The sequence below is a fragment of the Salmo trutta genome, chromosome 36 (genome assembly GCF_901001165.1).
Source record: "Salmo trutta chromosome 36, fSalTru1.1, whole genome shotgun sequence".
In the NCBI taxonomy this organism is placed as follows: domain Eukaryota; kingdom Metazoa; phylum Chordata; class Actinopteri; order Salmoniformes; family Salmonidae; genus Salmo; species Salmo trutta.
In genome coordinates, this window is record NC_042992.1 from 1,546,465 (window position 1) to 1,574,203 (window position 27,739).

Genomic DNA, 27,739 nt, shown 5'->3' on the forward strand with positions numbered 1-27,739 from the left:
GGGGACCGCTTTCGTTTAGCTCAGGTCGGATGGACCGGCATCGCTTGTCTGAAGACTGCTACTCACCAGACAGGTACAAAAACCATACACACTATGTAGCCTACACAGCTACACATCCATACACACTATGTAGCCTACACAGCTACACATCCATACACACTATGTAGCCTACACAGCTACGCATCCATACACACTATGTAGCCTACACAGCTACGCATCCATCCATCCTCAGATCAAACAGAAGACCAGGGTCTCCCCCTTTCTCCCCCTACACCCTGAGATCAAACAGAAGACCAGGGTCTCCCCCTTTCTCCCCCTACACCCTGAGATCAAACAGAAGACCAGGGTCTCCCCCTTTCTCCCCCTACACCCTGAGATCAAACAGAAGACCAGGGTCTCCCCCTTTCTCCCCCTACACCCTGAGATCAACCAGAAGACCAGGGTCTCCCCCTTTCTCCCCCTACACCCTGAGATCAAACAGAAGACCAGGGTCTCCCCCTTTCTCCCCCTACACCCTGAGATCAAACAGAAGACCAGGGTCTCCCCCTTTCTCCCCCTACACCCTGAGATCAAACAGAAGACCAGGGTCTCCCCCTTTCTCCCCCTACACCCTGAGATCAAACAGAAGACCAGGGTCTCCCCCTTTCTCCCCCTACACCCTGAGATCAAACAGAAGACCAGGGTCTCCCCCTTTCTCCCCCTACACCCTGAGATCAAACAGAAGACCAGGGTCTCCCCCTTTCTCCCCTACACCCTGAGATCAAACAGAAGACCAGGGTCTCCCCCTACACCCTGAGATCAAACAGAAGACCAGGGTCTCCCCCTTTCTCCCCCTACACCTTGAGATCAAACAGAAGACCAGGGTCTCCCCCTTTCTCCCCTACACCCTGAGATCTGTGTCAAACAGACCTGGGACAAATACCTAAGCGGTTCTTAATTTAGTTTCCTAATACAATGGAACAAATACAATAGAACCATTGGTAGGGTGTTAGGTGACGAATGGAACCAATACAGTGGAACAAATAGAATGGAACCAATACAATGGAACCAATACAATGGAACCAGTAGATGGAACCAATAAAATGGAACCAATAGATAGAACCAATAGAATGGAACCATTACAGTGGACCCAACAGAATGGTACCAATGGTAGGGTGTTAGGTGATCGACAAGCAATGGACACTTTGAAGCAGCAGTGATGAAATCAATGTTCACTAAATGTCAATAATATGGACTTCAAAATACATAATAAATCATTTGAAAACATGAATGTGGAATTTTTTAACCATGTCTAAAAATCACAATAATGTATGTTATGATATTTAGATGATATGAGCCCAAATGTAAAGCAAGTGCCGTGCTAAGAACATTCAAATCTGTGGCACAGCCTTTTTTATGAAACCCGTGAAATCGGTGTGTTCATAATGATTTTATTTTTACCATGAGTATTCCTCGCTCTACCAGAGTAAGATTGATGTGATAATGTATTGTCAACAAGTATGGGAAAGTCCCGTGTTTTATGGTCATCAGACGTCCTGAAATATAAGCTAAAACATTTTTCCTTCGCTTCTGTCATTCAGATGTTTTCAGAGACACGAAAAAAACTAAGCCTGTTACAGAGTAGAGCTTCATAACCAGGGATTGGTCCAAATTCACGTCGCCACCCGTTTTCATGACGAGACGCTAGTCTCAACGTCCACAGTGAAGAGGGGACTCCGGGTTACTGGCTTTCTAGGCAGAGTTGCAAAGAAAGCGCCATATCTTAGACTGGCCAATAAAAAGAAAAGATTAAGATGGGCAAAACAACACAGACACTGGACAGAGGAACTCTGCCTAGAAGGCCAGCATACCGGAGTCGCCTCTTCACTGTTGACGTTGAGACTGCTGTTTTGCGGGTACTATTTAATGAAGCTGCCAGTTGAGGACTTGTGAGGCGTCTGTTTCTCAAACTAGACACTCTATTGTACTTGTCCTCTTGCTCAGTTGTGCACCGGGGCCTCCCACTCCTCTTTCTGTTTTGGTTAGAGGCAGTTTGCGCTGTTCTGTGAAGGGAGTAGTACACAGCATTGAACGAGATCGTCAGTTTCTTGGCAATTTCTCTCATGGAATAGCCTTCATTTCTCAGAACAAGAAAAGACTGACGAGTTTCAGAACAAGCACTTTGTTTCTTTAATCACCACAACAGTTTTCGGCTGTGCTAACATAATTGCAAAAGTGTTTTCTAATGATCAATTAGCCTTTTAAAATGATAAACTTGGATTAGCTAACACAACATGCAATTGGAACACAGGAGTGATGGTTGCTGATAATGGGCCTCTGTACGCCTATGTAGATATTCCATTACAAATCAGACATTTCCAGCTACAATAGTCATTTACTGTATTTCTGATCAATTTGATGTTAAATTGGACAACATTTTTTTGCTTTTCTTTCAAAAACAAGGACATTTCTAAGTGACCCCAAACTTTAAAATGGTAGTGTATATAAAGTATATATTTCTCCCAACCCACACCACCATCACCCTTTCTCACCCCATCCAGAAAATATTTATTTGAAGTATATAGTCTCTTCCTCAACACACTACCAACACCTATTCTCAACCAATCCAGATAAAGATATATACAGTTGAAGTTGGACGTTTACATACACTTAAGTTGGAGTCATTAAAACTCGTTTTTCAACCACTCCACACATTTCTTGTTAACAAACCATGGTTTTGGCAAGTCAGTTAGGACATATACTTTAGATGGCTTCATGATGGCTTCATGAGAAAGGAAAAGGATGTGGATATATTGAAGCAACATCTGAAGACATCAGTCAGGAAGTTAAAGCTTAGTCACAAATGGGTCTTCCAAATGGACAATGACCCCAAGCATACTTCCAAACTTGTGGCAAAACAGCATAAGGTCGACAAAGTCAAGGTATTGGAGTGGCCATCACAAAGCCCTGACCTCAATACCATGGGAAATTTGTGGGCAGAACTGAAAAGTGTGTGCGAGCAAGGAGGCCTAGAATCCTGACACAGTTACACCAGCTTTGTCAGGAGGAATGGGTCAAAATTCACCCAACTTATTGTGGGAAGCTTGTGGAAGGCTACGCAAAGTATTTGACCCGAGTTAAAGAATTGAAAGGCAATGCTACCAAATACTATTTGAGTGTAAGTATTCAGACCCCTTCACTTTTTCAACATTTTGTTATGTTACAGCCTTATGCTAAAATTGATTAAATTGTTTATTTCCCCTCATCAATCTAACCAAATACATTTTTTATTTGTCACATGAGCAGGAATACAACAGGTGTTGACCTTACCGTGAAATGCTAAATTACAAGCCCTTAACCAAAAATGCAGCCCAAAATATTTACTAAATAAACTAAAGTAAAAAACAGTTGTTCAGCAGTCTTATGGCTTGGGGGTAGAATATGTTAATGAGCCTTTTTGTTCTAGACTTGGCGCTTCGGTACCGCTTGCCATGCGGCAGCAGAGAGAACAGTCTATGACTTGGGTGACTGAGGTCTCTGACAATTTTTGGGGCTTTCCCCTGACACTGACTAGTACATAGGTCCTTGATGTACTGGGCCGTACGCACTACCCACTGTAGTGCCTTACGGTCAGATGCCGAGCAGTTGCCATACCAGGCGGTGGTGCAACCAAGCAGGATGCTCTCGATGGTTCAGCTGTATAACTTTTTGAGGATCTGGGGACCTATGTCAAATCTTTTCAGTCTCATGAGGGGGAAAATGTGTAGTCGTGCCCTCTTTACAACTGTCTTGGTGTGTTTGGACCATGATAATTTGTTGGTGATGTGGACACCAAGGAACTTGAAACTCTCAACACACTCCACTTCAGTCACATTAATGTGAGTGGGGACCTGTTCAGCCCTCCTTTTCCTATAGTCTAGATCAGCTCCTTTGTCATGCTCATATTAAGAGCGAGGTTGTTTTCCTGGCACCACCTAGCCAGGTCTCTGACCTCCTCATAGTTGTCAGTGATCAGGCGTGCCACTCTTGTGTCGTCAGCAGCAAACTTAAGGTAGATGCTTCATATTCAGGATTCTGTTTATGCCTACCCCAAAGACAACGTGTGTAGATTAGAAGCTTCCTGTGACAACCGGAAGTTGTTAAAAACACCCTTGAGCTATTGTCATATAACCTGCACATTGTGAAAATCACGCAACTGTAACGGCTGTCTTCAGAAATGAACCAAGGCGCAGCAGGTATGTGAATACTCATATTTAATTACCCAAAAAGGAGTAAAGCATCCACAGGAAACAATAACACGACAGCAACAGTTTGCAGGCTAACAAACGCAGTGCAAAACAACCACCCACAACCCCAAAGAAAAACACACACACCTATATAGGACTTCCAATCAAGGGCAACTCAACACACCTGCCTTCAATTGGAAGTCCCAATCAACAATACAAACATTCCCATACACAAAACTGCCACGTCCTGACCCCAAAACTAAAACAATAGCTCCATCTGCTGGTCAGGACATGACAGTACCCCCCCTCAAGGTGCAGACCCCGGAATGCACCTACCAACAGAAAACACCAACAAAAAACCCATAAACAATAACCCCTAAACAATAAGGGAGGGAAGGGAGGGTGGCTGCCGTCACCGACGGCACTGTGCTACACCCTCCCTCCCCAACCCACCTATCCTGGAGGTGGCTCAGGTGCAGGACGTGGACCTCGCTCCACCTTCGGCGCCGCCCACTTTGATGGCGCCGATAGCTGCGCCGGGCAGATGGGCCACTCGGGCTGACCCTGGCAGACGGACCACTCGGGCTGGGTCGGAAGACATGCGGGCCACTCGGGCTGGGCCGGAGGACAGGAGGGCCACTCGGGCTGGGCCGGAGGGCAGGAGGGCCACTCGGGCTGGGCCGGAGGGCAGGAGGGCCACTCGGGCTGGGCCGGAGGGCAGGAGGGCCACTCGGGCTGGGCCGGAGGGCAGGAGGGCCACTCGGGCTGGGCCGGAGGGCAGGAGGGCCACTCGGGCTGGGCCGGAGGGCAGGAGGGCCACTCGGGCTGGGCCGGAGGGCAGGAGGGCCACTCGGGCTGGGCCGGAGGGCAGGAGGGCCACTCGGGCTGGGCCGGAGGGCAGGAGGGCCACTCGGGCTGGACCGGAGGACAGGAGGACCACTCTGGCAGATCCTGACAGGCAGGGCACCCTGGCAGATCAGGGCAGGTGGGCACCTCTGGCAGAACCGGGCAGTCTGGCCACCCTGGCAGAACCGGGCAGTCTGGCCACTCTGGCAGAACCGGGCAGTCTGGCCACTCTGGCAGAACCGGGCAGTCTGGCCACTCTGGCAGAACCGGGCAGTCTGGCCACTCTGGCAGAACCGGGCAGTCTGGCCAGTCTGGCAGAACCGGGCAGTCTGGCCACTCTGGCAGAACCGGGCAGTCTGGCCGCTCTGGCAGTTCCGGGCAGTCGGGCGGCTCTGGCAGTTCCGGGCAGTCGGGCGGCTCTGGCGGCTCCTGACTAGCGGGCGGCTCTGGCGGCTCCTGACTGGCGGGCAGCTCTGGCGACTGTTGACTGGCGGGCAGCTCTGGCGACTGTTGACTGGCGGGCAGCTCTGGCGACTGTTGACTGGCGGTTAGCTCTGGCGACTGTTGACTGGCGGGCAGCTCTGGCGACTGTTGACTGGCGGGCAGCTCTGGCGACTGTTGACTGGCGGGCAGCTCTGGTGACTGTTGACTGGCGGGAAGCTCTGGTGACTGTTGACTGGCAGGCAGCTCTGGCGACTTACGCCTGGCAAGGCTGGGCTGACGCACTAGACTCCTGATGCGTGGGGCTGGTACTGGACATGCCAGCCTGGAGACACGCACCTCCATGCTAGTGCGTCTAGCGGGAAACACCGGACCGAAAGGGCGCACTGGCGGTCTTGAGTGCAGGGTTGGCTTCACCCCTTCCGGCTCGATGCTCACCTTGCCCTGGCACCTGCGGGGTGCTGGTACCGGGCGGACTGGGCTGTGCGTCCGTATAGGCGAAATGGTGCGTACCTCAGCGTAACATGGAGCCCTCCACCTCATACGCACCTCCCTGTAGTCACTGGTAGCTGGCTTACGGCTCTTCCCTGGCTTGGCCAAGCTACCCGTGTGCCCCCCCCCAAAAAAATCTTGGGGCTGCCTCTCGGGTTCCCTTAGCTCCCTTAACTTGTCCTCCCAGAATTGTCTTTCATCCTGCCAGGTCCATTCCTCCATTTTTTTCTCCCGTGGCTTCCTCCTCTTCTGCTGCTTGGTCCTTTGGTGGGTGGTTCTGTAACGGCTGTCTTCAGAAATGAACCAAGGCGCAGCAGGTATGTGAATACTCATATTTAATTACCCAAAAAAGGAGTAAAGCATCCACAGGAAACAATAACACGACAGCAACAGTTTGCAGGCTAACAAACGCAGTGCAAAACAACCACCCACAACCCCAAAGAAAAACACACACACCTATATAGGACTTCCAATCAAAGGCAATTCAACACACCTGCCTTCAATTGGAAGTCCCAATCAACAATACAAACATTCCCATACACAAAACTGCCACGTCCTGACCCCAAAACTAAAACAATAGCTCCATCTGCTGGTCAGGACGTGACAGCAACTCAACCCTAGAGCTATTGTAATATAACCAACCTGCAGATTGTGAAAATCACGCAACTCAACCATGTGTCATTCAGTCAATTCTTAAGGTAGAGGCTTCATATTCAGGATTCTGTTTATTCCTACCCCAAAGACAACGTGTGTTGAGTATGAGCTTCCTGTGACAACCGGAAGTTGTTAAAAACACCCTATTGCTATTGTCATATAACCTGCACATTGTGAAAATCACGCAACTCAACCCTGTATCATTCAGTCAATTCTTAAGGTAGAGGCTTCATATTCAGGATTCTGTTTATGCCTACCCCAAAGACAACGTGTGTAGATTATAAGCTTCCTTTGACAACCAGAAGTTGTTAAAAACACCCTAGAGCTATTGACATATAATCAACCTTCAGATTGTGAAAATCAGGCAACTCAACCATGTGTCATTCAGTCAATTCTTAATGATGGTGTTGGAGTCGTGCTTGGCCACACAGCCGTGGGTTAACAGGACATACAGGGGGGACTAAGCACGCACCCCCGAGGGGTCCCAGGGTTGAGGAACAGCGTTGCAGATGTGTTGTTGCCTGCCCTGCCACCTGGGGGCGGCCATGGTGTTGAACACTAAAGTGTTGAACGCTGAGCTGTAGTCAATGAACAGCATCCTCACATAGGTGTTCCTTTTGTCCAGGCCAGGCCATTCAAGGACATTCAGAGACTTGTCCCGAAGCCACTCTTGCATTGTCTTGGCTGAGTGCTTACGGTCATTGTGCTGTTGGAAGGTGAACCTTTGCCCCAGTCTAAGGTCCTGAGTGCTCTGTAGCAGGTTTTCACAAAGGATCTCTCTGTACTTTGCTCCATTCATCTTTCCCTTGATCCTGACCAGTCTCCCAGTCCCTGTTGCTGTCGCTGAAAAGCATCCCTATAGCATCAATCAATCAATCAAATGTATTTATAAAGCCCTTTTTCATCAGCTGATGTCACAAAGTACTATACAGAAATAGTTGTACTGGGTGGAGATTATAACAGTACATGGCCAAGATGTTCATAGCTGACCAGCAGGGTCAAATAATAATAATCACAGTGGTTGTAGAGGGTGCAACAGAGGGTGCAACAGGTCAGCACCTCAGGAGTAAATGTCAGTTGGCTTTTCATAGCCGAGCTTTCAAAATTCGAGACAGCAGGTGCGGTAGAGAGAGAGACAGCAGGTCCGGGACAAGGTAGCATATCCAGTGAACAGGTCAGGGTTCCATAGCCGCAGGCAGAACAGTTGAAACTTGAGCAGCAGCACGACCAGGTGGACTGGGCACAGCAAGGAGTCATCAGGCCAAGTAGTCCTTCGGCATGATCCTGGGAGGGGAGGGAGAGGGAGAGAGAGATTTAGAAGGAGGGCTCTGTTTACCTCGGCTCCCGTGCTGGCTCATCTGGATCCCTCTTTGGTGTTCATAGTGGAGGTGGATGCGTCCGAGGCTGGGATAGGAGCCGTGCTCTCTCAGCGCTCAGGTACGCCACCGAAGCTCCTCCCCTGTGCCTTCTTTTCAAAGAAGCTCAGCCCGGCGGAGCTGGTTGGAGTGGCCGGCGTTCGTGCCCTGGGCAGAGATGAATCAGAACTCGCTCCGCCACTCCTCCACTCCTCCACTAACCTTTCCCCCTTCCAGTGTGTACTGGGGTACCAGCCGGTTCTGGCACCTTGGCATCAGAGCCAGATCGAGGCTCCTGCGGTGGATGACTGGTTTAGGCGCGCTGAGGAGACATGGGACGCCGCTCATGTGCACCTTCAGTGGGCAGTGAGGCACCAGAAAACCAGCGCAGATTGCTACCGCAGTGAGGACCCGAAACCTGCCCCTCCGCCTGCCCTGCCGGAAGCTGGGCCCTCGGTTTGTGGGGCCATTCAAAGTCCTGAGGAGACTGAACAAGGTTTGTTACAGGTTACAGCTACACCAACCTTCTGTGTGACGCTCATCGTCGAAAGGAGTAGACCACGGTGCAGCATGGTAAGTGCTCATGATATTAACTTTATTTAACTCAGAACACTAAATCAGAACAAAAACAACGGAAAACGAACGTCACGTTCTGCAGGCTATACTAGCAATACAAAAACAAGATCCCACATTGAAGGAGGGAAAAAGGGCTGCCTAAGTATGATTCCCAATCAGAGACAACGATAGACAGCTGCCTCTGATTGGAAACCATACTAGGCCAATTAACCTCTCTAGGGCAGGCGGGACGAAATCGTCCCACCTACGTAACAGCCAGTTGAATCCTGTGGCGTGATTTTCAAATACCTTAGAAATGCTATTACTTCAATTTCTCAAACATATGTCTATTTTACAGCTATTTAAAGACAAGACTCTCGTTAATCTAACCACACTGTCCGATTTCAAAAAGGCTTTACAACGAAAGCAAAACATTAGATTATGTCAGCAGAGTACCCAGCCAGAAATAATGAGACACCCATTTTTCAAGCTAGCATATAATGTCACAAAAACCCAGAAGACAGCTAAATGCAGCACTAACCTTTAATGATCTTCATCAGATGACACACCTAGGACATTATGTTATACAATACATGCATGGTTTGTTCAATCAAGTTCATATTTATATCAAAAACCAGCTTTTTACATTAGCATGTGACGTTCAGAACTAGCATACCCCCCGCAAACTTCCGATGAATTTACTAACAATTTACTAAATTACTCACGATAAATGTTCACAAAAAGCATAACAATTATTTTAAGAATTATAGATACAGAACTCCTCTGTGCACTCGATATGTCCGATTTTAAAATAGCTTTTCGGTGAAAGCACATTTTGCAATATTCTAAGTAGATAGCCCGGCATCACAGGGCTAGCTATTTAGACACCCAGCAAGTTTAGCACTCACCAAAGTCAGATTTACTATTAGAAAAGTTTGATTACCTTTCCTGTTCTTCGTCAGAATGCACTCCCAGGACTTCTACTTCAATAACAAATGTAGGTTTGGTCCAAAATAATCCATAGTTATGTTCCAACAGCGATATTTTGTTCGTGCGTTCAAGACACTATCCCAATGGTAAATAACGGTCACGCGCACGGCACATTTCGTGACAAAAGATTTCTAAATATTTCATTACCATACTTCGAAGCATGTCAACCGCTGTTTAAAATCAATTTTTATGCCATTTTCTCGTAAAAAAGCGATAATATTCCGACCGGGAATCTGCAATTAGGTAAACAGCCGAAAGAAAATACAGCACGGGGTCGAATCGGGCACGCGCCTAATTCCTTTGTCCTCTGATCGGCCACTTGGCAAAGGCGATAATGTGTTTCAGCCAGAGGCTGCCTTGTCATTGTTCAACTTTTTCCCGGGCTCTGAGAGCCTATGGAAGCCGTAGGAAGTGTCACGTTACAGCTAAGATCCTCACTCTTCAATAAACAGAGACAAGAAGAACGACTCCTTGTCAGACAGGCCACTTCCTGCATGAAACCTTCTCAGGTTTTTGCCTGCCATATGAGTTCTGTTATACTCACAGACACCATTCAAACAGTTTTAGAAACTTTAGGGTGTTTTCTATCCAAAGCCAATAATTATATGCATATTCTAGTTACTGGGCAGGAGTAGTAACCAGATTAAATCGGGTACGTTTTTTATCCGGCCGTGTAAATACTGCCCCCTACCCCCAACAGGTTAAAGAAAAAACAACAGAAATATATCACATAGACTGCCCACCCCACACCCTGACCAAACAAAATAGAGAAATAAAACGTCTCTCTCAGGTCAGGGCGTGACAATACCCCCCCCCAAAGGTGCGGACTCCCGGCCGCAAACCTGAACCTATAGGGGAGGGTCCGGGTGGGCATCTACCCATGGTGGCGGCTCCGGTTCGGGGCATAGCCCCCGCTCCGCCCGCTGATCCCTCTGCTTTTGTGCCACCGGACCGTGGATCATCATCGGAGGAACCGTACTGCAGGCCGCAGCTGGAGGCTCTGGGCTGCAGATCCCCGCTGGAGGCTCTGGACTGCGGACTGTCGCTGGAGGTTCCGGACTGCGGGCCGTTTCAGGAGGTTCCGGACTGCGGGCCGTCTCAGGAGGTTCCGGACTGCGGGCCGTCTCAGGAGGTTCCGGACTGCGGGCCGTCTCAGGAGGGTCCGGACTGCGGGCCGTCTCAGGAGGGTCCGGACTGCGGGCCATCTCAGGAGGGTCCGGACTGGGGGCCGTCTCAGGAGGTTCCCGGACTGGGGGCCGTCTCAGGAGGTTCCGGACTGGGGGCCGTCTCAGGAGGTTCCGGACTGGGGCCGTCTCAGGAGGTTCCGGACTGGGGGCCGTCGCTGCAGGCTCCATGCCCTGGATCATCGCTGCAGGCTCTGCGCCATGGATCACCACTGGAGGCTTTGTGCCATGGATCACCACTGGAAGCTCTGGGCCATGGATTATCACTGGAGGCTTCGTGCCATGGATCCTCCATACAGGCTCCGGGCCATGGATCATCCCTACAGGCTTCTTGCCGTGGATTATCACTGGAGACTCCGGGCCATGGATCATCACTACAGGCTCTGGGCCATGGATCATCACTGGAGGCTTTGGACCATGGATCATCACTGGAGGCTTCTTACGTGGACCCGGAGCAGGTCTCATCGGACTAGGGAACGTCGCTGGAGGCTCCGGACTGGGGGATGTTGCCGGAAGCTCTGGACTGGGAACTGTCGCCGGAAGCTCTGGACTGGGAAGGCGCACTGGAGGCCTGATGCGTGGGGTTAGCACAGGTGGCGCCAGACTGACACGCACCTCAGGGCAAGTGCGAGGAGCAGGCACAGGGCGTACCAGGCTGGATATACTCACTGGAGGCCTGGTACGTGGGGCAGGCACAAAGCGCACCGGCCTGTAAATGCGCACTGGTGACACAGTGCGTATCACCGCATAACACGGTGCTTGCTCAGTCACTCGCTCCCCACGGTAAGTATGAGGAGTTGGCTCAGGTCTCCAACCTGACTCTGCCAATCTCCCCATGTGCCCCCCAATTTTTTTTGGGGGGGGCTGCCTCTTGTGCTTCCCTCGTTGCCGCGCTCTCGCTGCCTCCACCTGTTCCCATGGGAGGCGCTTTTCTCCTGCCCCTAATTCCTCCAAAGCCCTGGATATACTCCTCCTCATCTCCCCAATAGACCAGGATGCCATCTCCTCCTGGGTGTCTTCCCAGGTCCATTTCTCCGGTCTACGCTGCTTGGTATCTTGGTGGTGGGATCTTCTGTGATGCTCGTCATCGAAAGGAGTAGACCAAGGTGCAGCGTGGTAAGTGCTCATGATATTAACTTTATTTAACTCAGAACACTAAATCAAAACAAAAACAATGGAAAACGAACATCACGTTCTGCAGGCTATACTAGCAATACAAAACAAGATCCCACAATGAAGGAGGGAAAAAGGGCTGCACGGTACTCTCTTTCCAAGCTAGTCGGAAGACTTCCAGTTTGGTGGAGGACCATTTCCTTTCCAACTTTATGAAAGCTTGCTTCAGGGCTTGGGTATTTTCTGGATACCAGGGAGCTAGTTTCTTGTGACAAATGTTTTTTTTGTCTTTTGGGGTGCGACTGCATCTAAGGTATTACACAAGGTTAAATTTAATTCCTCAGTTAGGTTGTTAACCAATTTTTGTAATTCGTCATCCTTGGGTAGGTGGAGGGAGTCTGGAAGGGCATCTAGGAATCTTTGGTTTGTCCGAAATATCATAGCACAACTTTGATAATCCTTGGTTGGGGTCTGAGCAGATTATTTGTTGGAATTGCAAACATAAAAACATGGTGGTTCGATAGTCCAGGATTATAAGGAAAAAACATTAAGATCCACAATATTTATTCCATGGGACAAAACTAGGTCCCGAGTATGACTGTGGCAGTGAGTAGGTCTGGAGACATGTTGGACAAAACCGACTGAGTTGATGACTCCAAAAGTCTTTTGGAGTGGGTCTTTGGACTTTTCCATTTGAATATTAAAGTCACCAAAAATGTGAATATTATCTGCCATGACTACAAGGTCCGATAGCAATTCAGAGAACTCAGTGAGGAATGCTGTATACAGTCCAGGAGCCCTGTAAACAGTAGCTATAAAAAGTGATTGAGTAGGCTCCATAGATTTCATGACTAGAAGCTCAAAAGACAAAAACGCAGTCATTTAAAAAAAAAATTGTTACATTTGCTATCGTAAATGTAAGGGAAGACCCCCATGAAATGGACAAAAATGAATGGGAACATATTGGCACCGCACGAATCATACACCCTAATGACAATACCACCCAATATGGTCCACATTCATCCAAATCATATTGCAAATTTCATATGGCAAATGCCAAGTATCACACCCCAAAAATCTATAGACTGCGAGCGCGCTCCACCGTGGATTTTCTTATTGCAAATGTAACACAAGTCAACACACAAGAGTCAAATTTAAAAAAAAGAAAAATGTTGGAAAACTTATCACCCCCTTTAAAAAGTGCTTTCTGGACCGTCTATCAATTTTTTTTCGATTTCTTTTGTCAATTACACATGTTTAAGAGCTGTATGAACGTACTTTTGACATATATTGTACGTACTTTATTGACATAATTTTTGTTTTTGGTTTTGCTTGTGCATAAGGCATATGTTTTGTACATTTGAAATATGATTTCATAGGAAGGCAAAAGTGACTTTTTTTTCTTTTTTTTGCCAAATGCCATTAGAAATGTCCAAATGAAATGTCAAATTATTTTTTGTCAATTATACATGTATGAAAGTATTGAATGTGCCAAATCACAGCAAATATCCAATAGATGGCGAGCGCGCTGCACAGTAAATGTTCTCCAAGAACCAAGAGTCAAATTTTGAAAAAATTATATATTTTTTTGAAAACGTATCACCCCCTTAAAAAAGTGCTTTCTGGACCGTTTTTCGAAATGCTTTCGATTTTTTTGTTGTCAATTACACATGTATAAGAGCTGTATGAACATACTTTTGACATATTTTATTGACATCATTTTTGGGGTTGTTTTTGCTTGTACATAAGGCATATGTTTTGTCCAATTGCAATATGTTTTCATAGGAAGTCAAAAGTGACAATTTGTTTTTTTTTCCTAAATGCCATAAGAAATGTCCACATGAAATGTCCAATTATTTTTTGGTCAATTATACATGTATAAGAGCTGTATGAACATACTTTTGACATATTTTATTGACATCATTTTTGGAGTTGTTTTTGCTTGTACATAAGGCATATTTTTTGTCCAATTGCAATATGTTTTCATAGGAAGTCAAAAGTGACAATTTTTTTTTGTTGCTAAATGCCATAAGAAATGTCCACATGAAATGTCCAATTATTTTTTGGTCAATTATACATGTATGAAAGTATTGAATGTGCCAAATCAGGATGTTTGTCCATTTGCCATGTACGATCATAGGAAGTCGGTTTCCAAACCCAAAAGTTAGTGAACCACTAACCTTTGATGATCTTCATCAGATGACACACCTAGGACATTATGTTACACAATACATGCATGTTTTGTTCAATCAAGTTCATATTTATATCAAAAAACAGCTTTTTACATTAGCATGTGACTAGCATGTGACTAGCATTCCCACCGAACACTTCCGGTGAATTTACTAAATTACTCACGATAAACGTTCACAAAAAACATAACAATTATTTTAAGAATTATAGATACAGAACTCCTTTATGCACTCGCAATGTCCGATTTTAAAATAGCTTTTCGGTGAAAGCACATTTTGCAATATTCTGAGTAGATAGCCCGGCCATCACAGGCTAGCTATTTTGACACCCACCAAGTGTGGTACTCACCAAACTCCGATTTACTATTAAAAAAGTTTGATTACCTTTGCTGTTCTTCATCAGAATGCACTCCCAGGACTTCTAATTCAATAACAAATGTTGGTTTGGTTCCAAATAATCCATAGTTATATCCAAATAGCGGCGTTTTGTTTGTGCGTTCAAGACACTATCCGAAGGGTAAAGAAGGGTGACGCGCCCGATGTGTTTCGTGACAAAAAATGTCAAAATATTCCATTACAGTACTTCGAAGCATGTCAAACAGTGTTAAAAATCAATTTTTATGCGATTTTTCTCGTAAAAAAGCTATAATATTCCGACCAGGAGTTGTTGTTTTCATTCAATGAGAGAGAAAGTAAACATGGTGTCGGCTCGTGCACGCGCCTCCAGTCTCATTGTCCTCAGATCGACCACTATCCAAATGCGCTACTGTTTTTCAGCCATGGCCTGCAAAGTCACCATTCATCGTTCTGGCGCCTTCTGAGAGCCTATGGGAGCGTTAGAAAATGTCACGTTATGCCAGAGATCCCCTGTTTTGGTTAGAGATGATCAAGAAGGCCAAGAAATAGTCAGAGAGAGCGCTTCCTGTTTGGAATCTTCTCAGGTTTTGGCCTGCCAAATGAGTTCTGTTATACTCACAGACACCATTCAAACGGTTTTAGAAACTTTAGGGTGTTTTCTATGCAAATCAAACAATTATATGCATATTCTAGCTACTGGGCAAGAGTAGTAACCAGATTAAATCGGGTACGTTTTTTATCCGGCCGTGCAAATACTGCCCCCTATCCCCAACAGGTTAACTCAAAAAGCGTTGAGGCCTCGACTCCATCTTGTTCGGGGCCAACTGCCCATTATGCCAAACCAATGCTCACCAAGTTTCGTCTTCAAAGTCTTTTCCATTTAGGAGAAAAGGCCACGTGGTGATTGGTGATGTTTGTTACATTTGCAATATGATTCCATTCGCCCTCCTGTGGTATAATCCGGGACAGGTGAGAAATGACCAAAATGTAAAAATGTTCTAAAACGGAAACCGAATGTTCGAGAGACTCCGTTCGATGACTTCCCGGAAGATCCAGCCCCGGTGCACGGCCCGGCGCCATCCGCGCATTTTACAAACGTTCGCGGACGTCTAGTAAGGGACCGTACATTTGCAATATGGACTTTCTCATCAATCATACAGCAAGTGCCCGAAATGTTCCCTTCATGTATGTTAGCAACACGTGCGGAGGATGTGGTCACTAGTGTAACCAGGAGGAGAGGCCACATATAACACAGTAAATTCATCAGGATTAAGACATGTTTCAGTCAGGCCAATCACATCAAGATTATGATCAGTTCATTGACTATAACTGCCTTTGAAGTGATGGATCTAACATTACATAGCCCTTTTTGTTTTGTTACTTCTTTTTCTGTCCAATTTCGTGATATCCAATTGGTAGTTACAGTCTTGTTCCATAGTTGCAACTCCCGTACGGAGTCGTGCGTCCTCCAAAACACAAACCAGCCAAGCCGCACTGCTTCTTGACACAACGCCCGCTTAACCCTGAAGCCAGCTGCACCAATGTGTCGCGGAAACACTGTACAGCTGGCGAGCATGTCAGCGTGCATTGCACCTGGCCCACCACAGGAGTCACTAGATGGGACAAGAACATCCATGTCGGCCAAACCCTCCCCTAACCCAGACAACGCTGGGCCAATTGTGCACTGCCCCATGCGTCTCCCGGTCGTGGCCGGCTCCAACAGAGCCTGGACACGAACCAGGATCTCTAGTAGCACAGCTAGCACTGCGATGCAGTGCCTTAGACCACTGCGCCACTCGGAAGGCCAAGTAGCCCTATTTTGAGATGTGAGATATCACAATCTCTTTCAATAATTACAGGAATAGAGGAGGTCTTTATTCCAGTGAGATTGCTAAAGCGAACACCGCCATGTTTAGTTTTGCCCAACCTAGATCTAGGCACAGACACAGTCTCAATGGGGATAGCTGAGCTGACTACACTGACTATGCTAGTCGCAGGCTCCACTAAGCTGGCAGGCTGGCTAACAGCCTGTTGCCTGACCTGCACCCTATCTCATTGTGGAGCTAGAGGAGTTAGAGCCCTGTCTATGTTGATAGATATGATGAGAGCACCCCTCCAGCTAGGATGGAGTCCGTCACTCCTCAGCAGGCCAGGCTTGGTCCTATTTTTTGATGAGTCCCCTTTTCGTACGGGCAGAAAACAGTTTTCAACCAGCAATTGAGTTGTGTGACTCTGCTATGGAGCTCATCACTCCCCCTAACTGGGAGGGGGCCAGAGATAATTACTTGATGCCGACAAATCTTTCTAGCTAAGTTACATGCTGAAGCTATGTTGTGCTTGGTGATCTCTGACTGTTTCATCCTAACATCGTTGGTGCCGACGTGGATAACAATATCTCTATACTCTCTACACTCGCCAGTTTTAGCCTTAGCCAGCACCGTCTTCAGATTAGCCTTAACGTCGGTAGCCCTGCCCCCTGGTAAACAGTGTATGATCGCTGGATTATTATTTTTAAGTTTAATACTGCGGGCAATGGAGTCGCCAATGACTAGGGTTTTCAATTTGTCAGAGCTAATGGTGGGAGGCTTCTGCGGCTCAGACCCCGTAACAGGTGGAGGAGAGACCAGAGAAGCAGCCTCTCCCATAACGACAAACCTTAGCTCCAGGACTAACACCTCTCTGTCCAACAGGATGAACACTTACTTGGTCCAAACCAGCACAACCGGTTCCCCAGTGTCTCATCAAAGAGGACGACAGCTACCCAACGTCCCACCCAAGGGCTCGCTGGATCGAAGTGAGTAAACCAGCTTTCTCTGCAAGGATGTCACTTCATCAAAACTTTCTGTGGAGAGAAAATACAACTTCTCTGCATCCACAACATTCTGCTCTTCAAAGTTTGTCAGTGAAGTGTTTCTCTCCAATATTTCAAGTCAGACAGTGTCTTTCCCATCAACATACTGTACAATATAAATAACTGCTAGACCATGTTACTACCATGTAATAGAAGTCACTACTAGACCATGTTATAACCATGTAGTAGAAGTCACAACTAGACCATGTTATAACCATGTAGTAGAAGTCACTACTAGACCATGTTATAACCATGTAGTAGAAGTCACTACTAGACCATGTTATAACCATGTAGTAGAAGTCACTACTAGACCATGTTATAAACATGTAGTAGAAGTCACTACTAGACCATGTTACTACCATGTAGTAGAAGTCACTACTAGACCATCTGACAAAATAGAAATGTCAATGAAATTACATTTGTGTATATTGTGACATAACATCACAGCTTGGTTCCCTTTCTTATTGCCCAGAAGATGGAGAGGAGATGAATAATTCTTATCAAGGTCTGTACCTGCTAGTCTGGAGAGTAGTAGAGCAGTCCCTAACAAGGCCAAGTCCATGTCTCCTAGTCTGTCATGGTCTGTACCTGCTAGTCTGGCCTCTAGTTCTGAAGAGCAGTCCCTAGCAAGGCCAAGTCCATGTCTCCTAGTCTGTCATGGTCTGTACCTGCTAGTCTGGCCTCTAGTCCTGAAGAGCAGTCCCTAACAAGGCCAAGTCCATGTCTCCTTGTCTGTCATGGTCTGTACCTGCTAGTCTGGAGAGTAGTAGAGCAGTCCCTAACAAGGCCAAGTCCATGTCTCCTAGTCTGTCATGTTCTGTACCTGCTAGTCTGGAGAGTAGTAGAGCAGTCCCTAACAAGGCCAAGTCCATGTCTCCTAGTCTGTCATGGTCTGTACCTGCTAGTCTGGTCTCTAGTTCTGAAGAGCAGTCCCTAACAAGGCCAAGTCCATGTCTCCTAGTCTGTCATGGTCTGTACCTGCTAGTCTGGCCTCTAGTTCTGAAGAGCAGTCCCTAACAAGGCCAAGTCCATGTCTCCTTGTCTGTCATGGTCTGTACCTGCTAGTCTGGCCTCTAGTTCTGAAGCGCAGTCCCTAACAAGGCCAAGTCCATGTCTCCTAGTCTGTCATGGTCTGTACCTGCTAGTCTGGAGAGTAGTAGAGCAGTCCCTAACACGGCCAAGTCCATGTCTCCTTGTCTGTCATGGTCTGTACCTGCTAGTCTGGCCCCTAGTTCTACAGAGCAGTCCCTAACAAGGCCAAGTCCATGTCTCCTAGTCTGTCATGGTCTGTACCTGCTAGTCTGGCCTCTAGTTCTGAAGAGCAGTCCCTAACAAGGCCAAGTCCATGTCTCCTAGTCTGTCATGGTCTGTACCTGCTAGTCTGGAGAGTAGTAGAGCAGTCCCTAACAAGGCCAAGTCCATGTCTCCTTGTCTGTCATGGTCTGTACCTGCTAGTCTGGCCTCTAGTTCTGAAGCGCAGTCCCTAACACGGCCAAGTCCATGTCTCCTTGTCTGTCATGGTCTGTACCTGCTAGTCTGGCCCCTAGTTCTACAGAGCAGTCCCTAACAAGGCCAAGTCCATGTCTCCTAGTCTGTCATGGTCTGTACCTGCTAGTCTGGCCTCTAGTTCTGAAGAGCAGTCCCTAACAAGGCCAAGTCCATGTCTCCTTGTCTGTCATGGTCTGTACCTGCTAGTCTGGCCTCTAGTTCTGAAGCGCAGTCCCTAACACGGCCAAGTCCATGTCTCCTTGTCTGTCATGGTCTGTACCTGCTAGTCTGGCCCCTAGTTCTACAGAGCAGTCCCTAACAAGGCCAAGTCCATGTCTCCTAGTCTGTCATGGTCTGTACCTGCTAGTCTGGCCTCTAGTTCTGAAGAGCAGTCCCTAACAAGGCCAAGTCCATGTCTCCTTGTCTGTCATGGTCTGTACCTGCTAGTCTGGCCTCTAGTTCTGAAGCGCAGTCCCTAACACGGCCAAGTCCATGTCTCCTTGTCTGTCATGGTCTGTACCTGCTAGTCTGGCCCCTAGTTCTACAGAGCAGTCCCTAACAAGGCCAAGTCCATGTCTCCTAGTCTGTCATGGTCTGTACCTGCTAGTCTGGCCTCTAGTTCTGAAGAGCAGTCCCTAACAAGGCCAAGTCCATGTCTCCTAGTCTGTTATGTTCTGTACCTGCTAGTCTGGCCCCTAGTTCTACAGAGCAGTCCCTAACAAGGCCAAGTCCATGTCTCCTAGTCTATCATGGTCTGTACCTGCTAGTCTGGCCTCTAGTTCTGAAGAGCAGTCCCTAACAAGGCCAAGTCCATGTCTCCTAGTCTGTTATGTTCTGTACCTGCTAGTCTGGCCCCTAGTTCTACAGAGCAGTCCCTAACAAGTCCAAGTCCATGTCTCCTCATATGTCATTACTGTTAGCTGGTTTGTTAGCTGGTGTCCGTTGGGCCCTGTGCTTTCCCCTTCCTGTTAAGTTCCCTGTCTGTTCCCAGTCACTGTAATGTCTTGGTCCTCAAATGGCCAATCAGGTCCCTGTCTCTATACAGTCACTGTAATGTCTTGGTCCTCAAATGGCCACTCAGGTCCCTGACTCTATACAGTCACTGTAATGTCTTGGTCCTCATATGGCCACTCAGGTCCCTGTCTCTATACAGTCACTGTAATGTCTTGTTCCTCAAATGGCCACTCAGGTCCCTGTCTCTATACAGTCACTGTAATGTCTTGGTCCTCAAATGGCCACTCAGGTCCCTGTCTCTATACAGTCACTGTAATGTCTTGTTCCTCATATGGCCACTCAGGTCCCTGTCTCTATACAGTCACTGTAATGTCTTGTTCCTCAAATGGCCACTCAGGTCCCTGTCTCTATACAGTCACTGTAATGTCTTGGTCCTCAAATGGCCACTCAGGTCCCTGTCTCTATACAGTCACTGTAATGTCTTGGTCCTCAAATGGCCACTCAGGTCCCTGTCTCTATACAGTCACTGTAATATCTTGGTCCTCAAATGGCCACTCAGGTCCCTGTCTCTATACAGTCACTGTAATGTCTTGGTCCTCATATGGCCACTCAGGTCCCTGTCTCTATACAGTCACTGTAATGTCTTGGTCCTCAAATGGCCACTCAGGTCCCTGTCTCTATACAGTCACTGTAATGTATTGGTCCTCATATGGCCACTCAGGTCCCTGTCTCTATACAGTCACTGTAATGTCTTGGTCCTCATATGGCCACTCAGGTCCCTGTCTCTATACAGTCACTGTAATGTCTTGTTCTTCATAGCCATTACAGCAGGGGTGGGCAAAGTACGGCCCTTGGGCCGGATCCTGGCCCCGAGCCCATTCAATCCCGATGTTGCCCTCGAGCGAAAAAGTTTACCCACCTCTGCTGTAATTTCTCATAATGGCCACTCAGAAACAAACCCATAGCTGATACATATTGCCCATGTTTGCAGATGGGCTTGTGTTGTTGATATGGCATTGTGTTTTGTGTCAATGTTTTGATTTGGATCTGTTTAGTCCAAGCTCATAGTTCTGTTCTATTCTCTGGACCACAGTGATTTACAGTAGATATGCTATGTTACAGTAGATATGCTATGTTACAGTAGATATGCTATTTTGAAGTAGATATGCTATGTTACAGTAGATATGCTATGTTACAGTAGATATGCTATTTTGGAGTAGATATGCTATTTTACAGTAGATATGTTATGTTACAGTATATATGCTATGTTACAGTAGATACAGTACCAGTCAAAAGTTTGGACACACCAACTAATTAAAGGGTTTTTCAATATTTTTACTATTTTCTACATTGTAGAATAATAAGGAAGACATCAAACTGTGAAATAACACATATGGAATCATGTAGTAACCAAAATATATTTTATATTTGAGATTCTTCAAGGTAGCCACCCTTTGCCTTGATGACAGCTTTGCAGGTATTTGGGTGTGCGAGACTTGACCCATTAATTCTGCATCTTTAAAATCATGATAAAAATACTCTTTCAAAATGCCGATGTTTTTTTAGTTATGGATCCCTAACGAATTACTATGGAAATAAATATCACTGAATTACGGAAATATCCTCCAATCCTCTACATGTAATTATTGGCGGAGAGTCACGTCATATTTTTTCAATATACTGTAGGCCTACCGTAGGCGACATGAGTCTCACTAGTGTTGAGTAATCAAATCAAATCAAATTTATTTATATAGCCCTTCGTACATCAGCTGAAATCTCAAAGTGCTGTACAGAAACCCAGCCTAAAACCCCAAAACAGCAAGCAATGCATGTGAAAGAAGCACGGTGGCTGGGAAAAACTCCCTAGGAAAAACTCCTGAGAAAGGCCAAAAACCTAGGAAGAAACCTAGAGAGGAACCAGGCTATGAGGGGTGGCCAGTCCTCTTCTGGCTGTGCCGGGTGGATATTATAACAGAACATGGTCAAGATGTTAAAATGTTCGTAAATGACCAGCATGGTCAAATAATAATAATCATAGTAATTGTCGAGGGTGCAACAAGCACGTCCGGTGAACAGGTCAGGGTTCCGTAGCCGCAGGCAGAACAGTTGAAACTGGAGCAGCAGCATGGCCAGGTGGACTGGGGACAGCAAGGAGTCATCATGCCAGGTAGTCCTGAGGCATGGTCCTAGGGCTCAGGTCCTCCGAGAGAAAGAAAGAAAGAGAAAGAGAGAAAGAGAGAATTAGAGAGAGCATATTTACATTCACACAGGACACAGGATAAGACAAGAGAATACTCCAGATGTAACAGACTGACCCTAGCCCCCCGACACATAAACTACTGCAGCATAAATACTGGAGGCTGAGACAGGAGGGATCAGAAGACACTGTGGCCCCATCCGATGATACCCCCGGACAGGGCCAAACAGGCAGGATATAACCCCACCCACTTTGCCAAAGCACAGCCCCCACACCACTAGAGGGGTATCTACAACCACCAACTTACCGTCCGAAGACAAGGCCGAGTATAGCCCACAAAGATCTCCGCCACGGCACAACCCAAGGGGGGGGCGCCAACCCAGACAGGAAGACCACGTCAGTGGCTCAACCTACTCAAGTGATGCACCCCTCCCATGGACGGCATGTAATGTGCTGTTAAAAGTGGTGTAGGTCTTATTTATTTAAAGAGCATATTGAAGTTAGACGCAATAGCCTACAACTATTTTAGCACCGTTTTGCACTGCTCTGAGACAAGCATGGGGACTGGTCTTGATAAATCAATGAGATTTTTATTTTCACTGAATCTCCATTTGGAGACTACAATTAGGGTGTGAACATTTTATGTTCTTAGTAATGTAGCCTACTCCCGACCATCACATTGTACAGCGCCATATTTTCCTAATGGAAACCCTGAGTGTTTCGTTTTTCATTTTTCTTGGAATAGAAACACCATAATATTAATCAAATTAATTAAGCTACATTTCTTAAAATCAATCCCAATATACTATGTTTTTACAATTTTTTTAAAATTCTCTAGTACAGCCAACAGTGAAGACTATCAAATGCTTCTCAAAGATGCCCTCTGTTGGTCAAACTAGCACTAACTAGCATTAATGGCAACAATGGCTGACAATTAAATAAAGTGCCATAGAATTCTGCGGCAGCTCGCAAGGTGTGCTGCAGTATGACACAACTTTTACAGGAAGATCCACTGTACCATCATTAATTGCAGCTGATAGTAGACAGCAGCAGACATTAAATAACAGCAGTAATGGCATCAGATAGTGAATAGCAGCAGATTGTGATACCAGCAGATAGTAGATAGCAGCAGGTAGGAAACAGTCGATAGCAGCTGAGTAGAAAGAAGCAGATGTTATACAGCAGCAGGTATTACATAGCAGTAGTAATTGCAACAGATATTAAATAGCAGCAGAGAGTAGTTAGCAGTAGTAATAGCATCAGGCACTAGTTAGTAGCAGTAATAGCAGGAGATAGTAGATAGCAGCAGATAGTAGATAGCAGCAGATAGTAGCAGATAGTCGATAGCAGCTGTAATAGCAGTAGATAGTAGATAGCTTCAGCTAGTAGATAGCAGCTGTAATAGCAGCAGAAATAGAAGATAGCAACAGATAGTTGATAGCAACTCTAATAGCAGCAGATAGTAGATAGCAGCAGATAGTAGATAGCAGCAGATAGTAGATAGCAGCAGATAGTAGATAGCAGCAGATAGTAGCAGATAGTAGATAGCAGTAGATAGTAGCAGATAGTAGATAGCAGCAGATAGTAGATAGCAGCAGATAGTAGATAGCAGCAGATAGTAGATAGCAGCAGATAGTATATAGCAGCAGATAGTAGATATCAGCACATAATAGATAGCAACATATATTAGATAGCAGCACTAATAGCATCAAATAGTAGAAAGCAGAAGATAGTTTTTTTTTTAACCTTTATTTAACCAGGCAAGTCAGTTAAGAAGAAATTCTTATTTTCAATGACAGTGGGTTAACTGCCTTGTTCAGGGGCAGAACCTTGTCAGCTCGGGGATTCGATCTAGCAACCTTTTGGTTACTGGCCCAACGCTCCAACCACTAGGCTACCTGCCGCCCCAGATAGTGTATAGCAGCAGATAGTAGATACAGCAGTGTTAACAACAGATAGTAGATAGCAGCGGCAGTAGATAGATATCAGCATATAGTAGTTAACAGTAGATAGATATCAGCATATAGTAGTTAACAGTGGATAGATATCAGCATATAGTAGTTAACAGTAGATAGATATCAGCATATAGTAGTTAACAGTAGATAGATATCAGCATATAGTAGTTAACAGTGGATAGTAGATAGATAACAGCAGTAATAACAACATATTGTAGATAGCAGATATCAGCATATAGTAGTTAACAGTATATAGTAGATATCAGCATATAGTAGTTAACAGTGGATAGTAGATAGATAACAGCAGTAATAACAACATATTGTAGATAGCAGATATCAGCATATAGTAGTTAACAGTAGATAGATATCAGCATGTAGTAGTCAACAGTAGATAGATATCAGCAGTAATAACAACATATTGTAGATAGATATCAGCATATAGTAGTTAACAGTAGATAGATATCAGCATATAGTAGTTAACAGTGGATAGTAGATAGATAACAGCAGTAATAACAGCATATTGTAGATAGCAGATATCAGCATATAGTAGTTAACAGTAGATAGATATCAGCATATAGTAGTTAACAGTAGATATATATCAGCATGTAGTAGTTAACAGTAGATAGTAGATAGATAACAGCAGTAATAACAACATATTGTAGATAGCAGATATCAGCATATAGTAGTTAGCAGTAGATAGATATCAGCATATAGTAGTTAACAGTAGATAGTAGATAGATAACAGCAGTAATAACAGCATATTGTAGATAGCAGATGTCAGCATATAGTAGTTAGCAGTATATAGTAGATAACAGCATATAATAGATAGCAGCAATAATAGAAGCACAAAGTAGATAGCAGCAGTAATAGAAGCAGTTAGAAGATAGCAGCAAATAGTAGATAGCAGCATATAATAGACAGCAGCAGATAGTCGATAGCAGCTGAGTAGAAAGCAGCAGGTTGTAGATATAGTAGATATCAGTAGATATTATCAGAAGCAGATAGTATACAGCAGCAGGTATTAGATAGTAGTGGATAGTAGTTCGCAGCAGTAATAGCATCAGAAACTAGTTAGTAGCAGTAATCGCAGCAAATTGTTGATAGCAGCAGAGAGTAGATAGCAGCAGAGAGTAGATAGCAGTAGATAGTAGATAGCAGCAGATAGTTTGCAGCAGCAGCTAGTGGATAGCAGCTGTAAGAGCAGCAGATACCAGCAGTAATAGAAGATAGAAGATATGTCTCTTTTCATTGAGCTATTTTTCTTTTCATTGAGCTATCTTTTTTTCGTTGTGCTATTTTTCTTTTCTTTGAGCCATCTTTCTTTGCATTGTGCCATCTTTCTTTCTGCTCATTGTGGTGCTTTGTGGTCCTTCTCTTTTCTTTTCAAACCATCTGACATCCTTGGCCACACCCCCAACAGGAGGACCGATGGCGTATCAAACACCTCACCCTGTCCACTACCGAGTCCCCTCCCCTCTCCAACACCAGCCATCAATTCCTGTCCAGCAACATCCTCCACAACCTCTCATACGCCAACTATCTGCCCCTGTACAGTACCAAAACCAGCCCCCTGTATATTACCAAGGCCCACCCCCTGCTCAGTATCAAGGTCCTCCCCCTGTCCAGCCCCCAGCCCCTTCCCCTGCCCCAGTCGTAACCTCTCCTCCAGCCACAACCCCAGCAGTAGCTTATCCTCCAGCCCCTGCCCCAGCCCCTGTTGTAACCTCTCCTCCAGCCACAACCCCAGCAGTAGCTTATCCTCCAGCCCCTGCCACAGCCCCTGCCCCAACACCTGCCCCAATTGTAACCTCTCCTCCAGCCCCTGCCCCAGCCCCTGCCCCAACACCTGCCCCAATTGTAACCTCTCCTCCAGCCCCTGCCCCTGCACCTGCCCCAATTGTAACCTCTCCTCCAGCCCCAGCACCTGCCCCAGTCGTAACCTCTCCTCCAGACCCTTCCCCAGAGCCAGCCCCTGCCCCAGGCCCTGCCTCTGTTGTAACCTCTCCTCCAGCCCCAGAGCCAACACCAGCCACAACTCCAGCCTCAAACCCTGTGCCGCCACCACAGACTACTGAGCCAGGTGTGTCTCACTCATTTAATCTGTTGTCTGTAGTTGGCATTAACTATGGTGTACCTCACAGAACCTCCCTACAACTCTTCTTAACTCATGATAAGAATGTCTGTTTCCTCGATGTGTTCTGATGTATTACTTAGACATTCTGTGTTGTCTTGTCTCATCCTCCTCAGTAATGTGACTGTCTGTGTTGTCTTGTCTCATCCTCCTCAATAATGTGACGGTGTCTTTCCCACAACCTGGAAGACACTGAGAGAAGCCAGGCTACAGTCAGTAATGGGAGGAGCACACCTGGGGGTACGAGAAAAGGCAAGTGTGGGGAGTGTGTGTGACGGTATGCAGCGTTGTGTGATGCTGTGTGGTTTTCTGTTTGAAGGTTGATGCTTTATAAATGATGCATAAAGCTTTAGGTAGTGTTTCAAGTGGTTTGCTAGCTGATAAATACCGTAAAGATCGGACTGTGTACACATTGTTAGCTTGTGTATCTTACACTACATGACCAAAAGTATGTGGACATCTGCACATCAAACATCTCATTCCAAGATCATGGGCATTAATATGAAGTTGGTCCCTCTTTTGCTGCTATAACAGCCTCCACTCTTCTGGGAAGGCTTTCCACTAGATGTTGGAACATTGCTGCTATAACAGCCTCCACTCTTCTGGGAAGGCTTTCCACTAGATGTTGGAACATTGCTGCTATAACAGCCTCTACTCTTCTGGGAAGGCTTTCCACTAGATGTTGGAACATTGCTGCTATAACAGCCTCCACTCTTCTGGGAAGGCTTTCCACTAGATGTTGGTACATTGCTGCTATAACAGCCTCCTCTCTTCTGGGAAGGCGTTCCACTAGATGTTGGAACATTGCTGCGGGGACTTGCTTCCATTCAGCCACAAGAGCATTAGTGCGGTTGGGCATTGATGTTGGGAGATTAGGCCTGGCTCGCAGTTGGCGTTCCACTTCATCCCAAAGGTGTTTGATGGGGTTGAGATCAGGGCTCTGTGCAGGCCAGTCAAGTTCTTCCACACCGATTTCGACAAACTGTTTCTGTATGGACCTCGCTTTGTGCACGGTCATGCTGAAACAGGAAGGGGCCTTCCCCATACTGTTGACACTAAGTTGGAAGCACATAATCGTCTAGAATGTCATTGATGCTGTAGCGTAATGATTTCCCTTCAATGGAACTAAGGAACATAGCCCGAACCATGAAAAACAGCCCCAGACCATTATTATTCCTCCTCCACCTAACTTTACAGTCTGCTCTATACAGTATATTGGGGCAGGTAGCGTTCTCCTGGCATCCGCCAAACCCAGATTCGACTGTCGGACTGCCAGATTGTGAAGCGTGATTCATCACTCCAGAGAAAGCGTTTCCACTGCTCCAGAGTACAATGACGGCGAGCTTTACATCACTCCAGCCGATACTTGGCAATCTTAGGCTTGTGTGCGGCTGCTCGGCCATGGAAACCCATTTCATGAAACACCCCAACAAACAGTTCTTGTGCTGACATTGCTTCTAGAGGCAGTTTGGAATTCAGTAGTGAGTATTGCAACTGAGGACAGACGATTACGCGCTTCAGCACTCAGCAGTCCCATTCTGTGAGCTTGTGTGGCCTACCGCTTTGCGGCTGAGCTGTTGTTGCTCCTAGACATTTCACAACAACAGCATTTACAGTTGCCCGGGGCAGCTCTAGCGGCATCCTATGACAATGCCAGGTTGAAAGTCACCAAGCTTTTTTTAAACCTTTATTTAACTAGACAAGTCAGTTAAGAACAAATTCTTATTTACAAAGACAGCCTACCAGGGAACAGTGGGTTAACTGCCTTGTTCAGGGGCAGAA

General features: G+C 46.3%; 1 protein-coding gene across 1 annotated transcript in view; it reads left to right on the forward strand.

Moving 5' to 3' along the window:
* Positions 1-6: 6 nt before the first annotated feature.
* LOC115176269 (regulating synaptic membrane exocytosis protein 2-like) overlaps positions 7-27,739 on the forward strand; it is a 106,754-nt gene continuing 79,021 nt past the window's right edge. Inside the window, exons 1-2 of the mRNA XM_029736189.1 lie at positions 7-73; positions 17,072-17,175. Coding sequence (XP_029592049.1) covers positions 30-73; positions 17,072-17,175 — 148 coding nt within the window. The 5' untranslated portion in view covers positions 7-29. The remainder of the gene's footprint in view (positions 74-17,071; positions 17,176-27,739) is intronic.